This window comes from Salminus brasiliensis, chromosome 1 (assembly GCF_030463535.1).
Source record: "Salminus brasiliensis chromosome 1, fSalBra1.hap2, whole genome shotgun sequence".
Lineage (NCBI taxonomy): Eukaryota > Metazoa > Chordata > Actinopteri > Characiformes > Bryconidae > Salminus > Salminus brasiliensis.
This window is the reverse complement of record NC_132878.1, coordinates 30,732,181-30,740,760: the sequence shown is the minus strand read 5'-3', so window position 1 is coordinate 30,740,760 and position 8,580 is coordinate 30,732,181. Positions and strand designations below refer to the sequence as shown.

Genomic DNA, 8,580 nt, shown 5'->3' with positions numbered 1-8,580 from the left:
TTTCTGGGGAACTCGCTAAACGCCTGTTTAAAAATACTTTATTAACTATAAGGCGGATCCCAGGAACAGCCATCTGTCCCCTTGAAGCTCGATCCAAACTGAAACTGAACAACACGCACATGCAGGCAGTACGTACACACACAGCGCCTAATTCAAGCCTTTTGTATCAGCTTTGAGGGAATCTTACGAAACATGGGGATTGTGCGGAAAATGGGCGGGGCTACTGAAAGTGATGCTCGACAGATGGTTCGGAATCCTGATTAGAAACATGTTTGTTCAGGCCTGGATACGCCTAAAGCAAGGCTGCCCAGAGACGCCCAAAGTTGCACCTTCACCTCCACACTTCGCACCTTTAAAAGGGGTGGAGCAAATTAGTTTATTTCCTCAAAATGAAAAATAACTTTACTTTGACCACTGACTGACTACACCTTCAGCTCTACACACAACCTTTTCAATGATATAATAACATTTGAAGAACATCTAAAGAACATACACAGAATACATTTCACAGAGTGTGCAAAAAACTCCCAGTTTTGATTGGTTCTAGTGCTAAGATTGACCACCTCCCAGCTAAAGTTGAGATTTTGATTGGTTCCACTGCTAAGTTTGACTACCTCCTAACAAAAATTGTGATTTTGATTGGTTCTAGTGCTAAGATTGACCACCTCCCAGCTAAAATTGTGATTTTGATTGGTTCTAGTGCTAAGATTGACCACCTCCCAGCTAAAGTTGAGATTTTGATTGGTTCTGCTGCTACGTTTGACCACCTCCCAGCTGAAGCTGAGATTCTGATTGGGTCTCTCACTAAGTTTGAGCAACTGAGATGGAGATTATAATAGGTCCTCCTCTGAGTTTGACCACCTCCATGAGCTGAAATGGATTCCTTGATTGGTTCTAACCTCTGAGTAAAAGTGGGGCACCATTATCATTGTTATTACTATATGTTGTGCTTAATTTCCTAAAGATTAGAAATACGTAATTGATAAACTAGCTTCACCATTGAAAAGCTAGTTGATTTGAAAAATGACTGGTGATGCCGACCCCACTGTAGTTCAACTAGCTGCTACTTAGTTCTTCTAGCACTGCTGCTTGTTACTGGTTGTGAGAAAATGAGCAAAGATGCAGCTACATAATGATGGACTGTGTGTGGGTTGTATGTGAGTGTTACAGTACCTCACAGGACAGTCCGGAGTATCCCTGAGGACAGTCGCACTTTTCAATCTGGAACGCTCTCTCGCTCTCCACTGACGGACGGCCTTCCTCTGCCACCACCAGAGAAATCTCAGAAATCCTGAGGGAGACAAAAAAAAAAAAAGAAAACCACACACACAAAATAAACACATGCCATTACTGTAACAAATTAGTTTCTGATGTTTTTTAAGTGTGTGGGTTCCTCTGCATCCTGATTCTCATGGGTTTTCACTTTTTGCTCCACAGATTCAGTCTGGCACTCATGGAATAGCGAACAGCAAAAACCACAACAGTAAACGAGTTGCTAAATCAAGCTGATCCCATCTGGGAGAGTTTAAAAACAGAACCCAGGATAAAAGTCTGGTTAGCAGATAATCTGTTGTTTTTTTTTATTCGCTTATGTCTTCCTGTTCTGCTCATCAGAAGCTGCCGAGGGATTCAGCAACAAAATAGCCGGAGAAAAGGCTCACTGTTCTGGAAGTGCCAGACTGAGACCGCGGAGGAAAACAAAGTGAAACCTCAAGAGAATGACAAGCTTTCTCTGATTAACACAGATAAACATTTGAAAACTCTTTTGTGTATCGTCCCTGTTGGAACTTCTTTTAGTTCCGTTTGAAAAAGAAAATACATTGTGTATCTAATATATGTGAGGTGGATCCTAGGTGTGTACTAATCGCTAAAGGTGTGTGTCAGGTGTATAAGTGGTGTGTGAAAGAAATAGGTCAAACAGGTGTCAGGTGTGTATTCTAGGTGTTAGAGGTGCTACAATGAATAAATATCAGGAAACAAGTTCTAATAAATAAATATCCAGTATTTAAGTTTAATAAACAAATATCTAGAATGAAGTTCTAATAAAGAAATACTAGTTATTACTAGTATTTACAAACTAAAATGTCTTAAGTTACTGAATAAATATCCAGAATTTAGTTCTAATAAATAAATATCCAGAATTTAGTTCTACTAAACAAATATCTAGAATGATGTTTTAATGCATATCCATAATTTTATTTCTATTGAACAAATATATATAATATCTAGAATGAAGTTCTAATAAAGAAATACTAGTTAAACTAAAATAACTTAGTCATAATGAATATATATCTATATATAAAGAATTTAGTTATAATAAATACATATTCAGAATTTAGTTCTACTAAACAAATATCTATAATTAAGTTCTAAAGAAAAAATATCCAGACTTTAGTTCTAATAAATAAATATCCATAATAAATCTCGAGTAAATCTCTTATATTTTCAAATCTGCAATCAAATCTCGAGGCTAATAATATGAAGAGACATTACAGTGTATATACAGCTCCATGTTTGGTTTGGATTGAAACAGGTAATACATCTCTTGATGTCTAGTTTACAAAACTATAATTTGTACTTTTCACTATTATGACGATAATAATGATAAAGTAATTATCATTGTGATAAGTTAAACTGTTAAATGAGGGCATACCTGCTCTGTCTCATGACGTTGCCATGGGAGGCTTTGATAAGAACGTATTCAACGTAGAAGAGAACGTCCATAAAATCCTCGCGGCTCATCGGCCTGTTGTCCTGGTGCTTCCACTCATGCTACACAGCAACAGTGAAGACAGATAAACACAAATGTTTCTGCTTCTCTTTCTTCACATCTGTAGGCTAGTTCCTCTTTAAAGAGATTAGCAGAAAATGTTTTATGATTTATGTACATGTATTTATTTATTTATTTATTTATTTATGTCATTTGAGACAAGTGATGATATTCCAAATATAAAACACTCTTCAAAGTAAGTCACTAAGGTAGCTGAGGTGCATGACCACAGCAACATCATATGAACAACATAACAATAAATAAAACCACTTTTCTTTATCCTAAAATGTAGGAGATTAAAGGCCTTTCATTTGTAGATTGTATTTTCAGATGAATCCTGAAATTTAAGGACCTGCTGTCACTTCACTGTCAGGATCATTTCTTATAGAACCAGCGCGAATGTGTAGCAAGCCCTTCTGCTTAATCACTCATTTCTCCACAGTCTCCGCTGTCATCAGCTCACCTCTGTCATATCAATCTCGTGGCGGGTCAGCTGGCCGATCTGCAGTGCACCCATGTGGCGGACCATGACCTTATCCCTGTTGGGGCCGCCCTTAATGATGACCTGTGGCTCGTAAGAGGTTCGGCCTGTTTCGTCCCGAGCCTCATAGTAGATTGTGTACTTCAGCTTGCCACCGTATGCAGTAATCTGAATTGAATGAATCAATCAATGAACACATCACAGTTTCTATTCTATGAGCAGTAATTGTTCCGTATAACTTAAAGACAGCTTGTAAATAAGCAGAAGATTTATTTGGTAGGTATGTTGTTTAAAGTATATTGTTTTACTAACAAGTGAACGCAAATGTTTTACAAACATCTTTATGTCTCGACATTTTGCTGCTGCCATGAGGAAACCTTGTAACCTGATCTTGGCTGATTTCTGTTCACATATTCTTGGTGAAATATTCACATATTGTAAAAAGCAGCAGGCATTTTAAAATTACTTTTCTCATAAAATGTGAAATAATAACGTGTTAGACTCGAACCATGGACCCTTTGAACTGTTTGGGCAGTTTCCAGTAAAAAGGTTCGGTCAGCTCCTGTCGGACTAGGTCAGCATTAGCGATGATTTCGGGGTGCTGAAATGTCACGCCGACTGTAGTTTCCTTCACGTTAGTCCTGTCCACCAGGAGGAGCACTGTCTGCTCGGGCATCAGAGTCAACTACAGCAAAACAAGATAAGAAAAAAACATTATCAAAACTAGTTTATGGGGCCTTTAACGTGTCATCCTGTTGTACCAAAAAAAAAAAAAAAGTTGAAATTGCTAAAAAAAAAATTAATGGGGTGCGTATACCAGCATTTTGGCTACTGAGTGCTGAATTGCTGGCATTATTACCACTGAGTGCTGAACTGCTCACATTATTACTACTGAGTGCTGAATGGCTGGCATTCCATCTATTGAGTGCTGAATTGCTGACATTATTACTACTAAGTCAAGATTTGCTTACATTATTACTACTGAGTCCAGAATTGCTGGCATTATTACTACTGAGTGCTGAATTGCTGAAATTATTACTAATGAGTGCTGAATTGCTGACGTTATTACTAATGAGTGCTGAATTGCTGGCATTATAACTTCTGAGTGCTGAACGGCTGACATTATTACTACTGAGTGCTGAAATTATTACTACTGAGTGCTGAATGGCTGGCATTTAGCCTACTGAGTGCTGAATTGCTGACACTATTACTATTGAGTGCTGAATTGCTGAAATTATTACTACTGAGTGCTGAATTGCTGACACTATTACTATTGAGTGCTGAATTGCTGAAATTATTACTACTGAGTGCTGAATGGCTGGAATTTAGCCTACTGAGTGCTGAATTGCTGACATTATTACTACTGAGTGCTGAATTGCTGGCATTTTGTTTACTGAGTGCTGAATTGCTGGCATTTTGTTTACTGAGTGCTGAATTGACAAAAGCTTTCATAAAACTTCCATAAACAGTATTTTTGTATTAAAATGTACAGAAGTGTGTTCTTTCTAGAGAATATGGCCTACTTACACTTAGAACAGTAAGTCATGTGTATGTGTGTGTGTGTGTGTGTGTGTTTGTGTGTGTGTACTGTATCTGTTAAGAAATGTGTATAGTTTTAATGCTTCACACATCATTATGGAAAGCAGGAGGCGTACACAACCAGACACTGCACTGGCGACCCTGTAGGGTCAACGTTTGAATACAAATCATTTTTACATACTGTGTGTGAAGAGTGTGTGGGGCAGAGAGTCGACACCCCCCAACCCCCCCACCACCCATCCCTGGGGCGACTAAACCGCACTCCCCGAGTCAACATGCAATCTTACGACTCAGTGACTCAGAGAAAATCTCCCACTTTCCCACAAAATGAACTAAAGGATTCTGGACGCGCTCCTCCCTCCCCAGCAAACAAACTTAGATTAACTTTTGGGCTGCAACCTTTATTTAATTTGTTTGCCGATTGCGGCTTATTCGCAAGTGTCCTCCAGCGCTCTTCCGCCACACGCGTCTCCATGGACACGCTGGGGGCTGACAGGATTTTGGTGGGATCTTAGAGGAAATCCTTATTAAAAACAAACAAGGGCTAACACAATATCTCTCTTTTCTTTCTTCTGCATTCATTCCTTCTCTCTGCCATCTCATCGACAAACCATCTACCTGTATCTTGAGCTTGTGCTCTTCATCTCTCTCAAACAGCTGTTCCATTTCCATTACATTTATCTCTGACTTATACAAAACTGAATTGTCCTCTTCTTGATGGGATTCAAAACTAATACAGTGAAAATGTTTGGTGTTTAACATGATTTAAAATGTGTCTTTCAAGTAATGGCTATTGTTGTTACTGTGCCTTTAACACTGATAAAGGTAAATGACCTCTGTTAATATTGGGATTGACCCCTTTAAGGAAGTAATGTGGGTTGAGACTCTCCTTATAACCTTAGTGTCAGTGAGTGGGACTACATTTACATTTACATTTATGGCATTTAGCAGACGCTCTTATCCAGAGCGACTTACAAAGTTACCCGTATTACAGAAGTGGGTCAGTGTAGTGTTAAGAGTCTTGCCCAAGGACTGTCGTTGGTGTAGCGCAGCATAGTTACCTAGACCGGGAATCGAACCTCAGTCTCCCACATGGTGTGGTAGCTCAGTGGCAGGTAGTGGTGTTATCTGTTGCGCCACACCAACCAAACTGACTAAACTGATGTAGGCTAAATATGTGGGCAAAACCGCTGTAGATGGAATGGCTGGGGCTAAAGCGCTGTAGGTCAAATGGGTGTGACTAAACTGCTGTAGGCTGAATGGGATAGGTTAAACTGCTGTAGGCTGAATGGGATAGGTTAAACTGCTGTAGGCTGAATGGGATAGGTTAAACTGCTGTAGACTGAATGGGAAAGGTTAAACTGCTGTAGGCTGAATGGGATGGGTTAAACTGCTGTAGGCTGAATGGGATATGTTAAACTGCTGTAGGCTGAATGGGATAGGTTAAACTGCTGTAGACTGAATGGGATATGTTAAACTGCTGTAGACTGAATGGGATGAGTTAAACTGCTGTAGGCTGAATGGGATATGTTAAACCGCTGTAGACTGAATGGGATATGTTAAACTGCTGTAGGCTGAATGGGATAGGTTAAACTGCTGTAGACTGAATGGGATGAGTTAAACTGCTGTAGACTGAATGGGTTGACTAAACTGCTGTAGGCTGAATGGGTGGACTGAACTGCTGTAGGGTGAATAAGTGGACTAAACTGCTGTAGGCTGAATGGGTGGAGCAAAACTGCAACAGTCTAAAAGGGTGGGGCTAAACTGATAATGCCTGTAAGGGTGGGGCTAAACTGCTACTGTCTAAATGGGTGGGGTAAACTGATAATGCCTGTATGGATGGAGCTAAACCGCTACAGTCTAAATGGGTGGGTCTAAACTGTTGTCACTTTTGAATTTGTATTTACAGCCTCCAAGTTCAGAAAAGGAAAGCCTTTAAATGGTAGCAAATATTAAGTTGTTTTTGGGACATCAACCATGACCCCCAAACCTAATCTATGTTGTCTATATTATAGACTTTATGGACCGGGGAGTCAACAATATTTTGAATGTTCACAAATCTCATCAGTGTCTTTAACTAGAAGTGGTAAAAATGTGTTTCCCATGATATGGGCCCTGGAAAGTCTTTGTTTACATCCACTTAAAGGCTGCTAAACAGAAGAGGGTCGCTCGGACAAGAAGAGGTGATGGAGACAAGCACGTGTTGCCCAGTAACCATCATTCTCTCCGGAGGAGAGCATTAACAACATACACAAACACCCATGCACACACCTCGCCAGTCAACACAAGCCCTGACTCACTCTGCACGCCGGTCTCCATGGTGATGGGTATCATTTCTAGTAATAAAGGACTAGTAAAGCCACAGGGAGTGACTGTGTTTAAGATTTAATCTGTGTAGAATATGAAGGGTTTCAGCTGAATGAGGCGGAGCACATTAAACATGTGTTCACTGATGAATAAAACAGTGCACAACAATGTGTGTGTGTGTGTGTGTGTGTGTATGTGTGTGTGTGTGGATGCAGTTTTCTGATTGCTGTGTCTGGCAGTATAAACATTTTGATTCATTCTGAAGAGAAACTCTGCTATTGTGTTCCGTCCTCAGCGCTCTGTGCACTCTCTCTAAGCTGTAGGTTCTAACCAATGACTATGTACACCAATGAGCCAAAACATTGAGTACATAGCGTTGATTGCGTGGTATATGATGAGGTCCAGATCAGAATAGCCATACGACTGGGTCAAAGCATCTGCCTAACTGCAAGGTGGTCAGTACCTACCAATGGAGCTATAGTAAGACAGTGGACACAGTCCAAAGACAAAGAAGACTGTCCCGTCTGGGTGGCACCAACAGAAAGACTACAGTGTCACAGAAATGCAGCGCTCCCTGCTGCATATGGGGCTGCGTAGCCACTGGCTGACCAGAGTGCCTATGTAAGTCCATCGTCAAAAGTTTTGGAACTAGACCATGGAATGATCGAAGAAGTAGCCTGGACCGAACTATGAGTCAGATCTGTGGTGGCTCCACCTCAGAACTTAGCGGACCTGAAGGATCTGAATGTCTTGGTGTGAGACACCACAGATATCTCCTTCAGAGGGGGAGTTTTTTTGCAGTACATGAAGGAACAGCAGCAGATGCTCACAATGTTGTGGCTCATCAGGATATACTGTAATATAATACATGCTCTGAGGCACCTTTAAAGCCACTTCCTACCCCATGTATGTGATTATTTTCACAAATTGCACACATATTGCTTGTTAATAATGATATTACCTGTATGTACGTGTCTGTGTGTGTGTATTTTACTCACCCTCATGCGTATAAGGCCCTGTGCTTCAGTGCAGGACTTGCTCATGCCGAAGCAGTAACAGCGACTGCAGCCCAGTGGATTGCTGACACTCAAGCCAAACGTACCAGCCTTACAGGACCTACACCGTACACCCTCCACGTTAGCCTGGGAAACAAACACACACACACACACACACACACACACACACAAGACACCTCAAATTTTAATTACCTATACAAAAACATATACAACTGCTCTATAACCCAATACTGGGAGCTGCTCCAGAGCGTTCCATTCTGTTGGTCAGTGCTTTTCTGTACAAGCTGCAACTGATCGCCTGTGCAGTGGGTGCACCTTAACTTTGGAATTTGTTTGTATACAGTGGGGTCTGGCCCAAAAGTCTGTATTCTCTGTAGGTAATTGTGAATAATCTAATTATTTGGGGTAGTTAACCTCAGAAACCCTACTGTTCTGCACAGTTAGATGGGATTAATCACATTGTTTTG

The 8,580-nt window shown here is 40.6% G+C and overlaps 1 protein-coding gene across 3 annotated transcripts in view; it reads right to left on the bottom strand.

Annotated features, from left to right (window-relative positions):
* Nucleotides 1-8,580, bottom strand: part of lama2 (laminin, alpha 2) — a 200,382-nt gene that overhangs the window by 63,101 nt on the left and 128,701 nt on the right. For all 3 annotated transcript variants that reach the window (XM_072677099.1, XM_072677108.1, XM_072677114.1), the window contains 5 exons: nucleotides 8,096-8,239; nucleotides 3,760-3,936; nucleotides 3,234-3,419; nucleotides 2,654-2,772; nucleotides 1,174-1,291 (listed from right to left, as the gene is read on the bottom strand). In XM_072677099.1, the coding sequence (XP_072533200.1) occupies nucleotides 1,174-1,291; nucleotides 2,654-2,772; nucleotides 3,234-3,419; nucleotides 3,760-3,936; nucleotides 8,096-8,239 (744 nt within the window). The remainder of the gene's footprint in view (nucleotides 1-1,173; nucleotides 1,292-2,653; nucleotides 2,773-3,233; nucleotides 3,420-3,759; nucleotides 3,937-8,095; nucleotides 8,240-8,580) is intronic.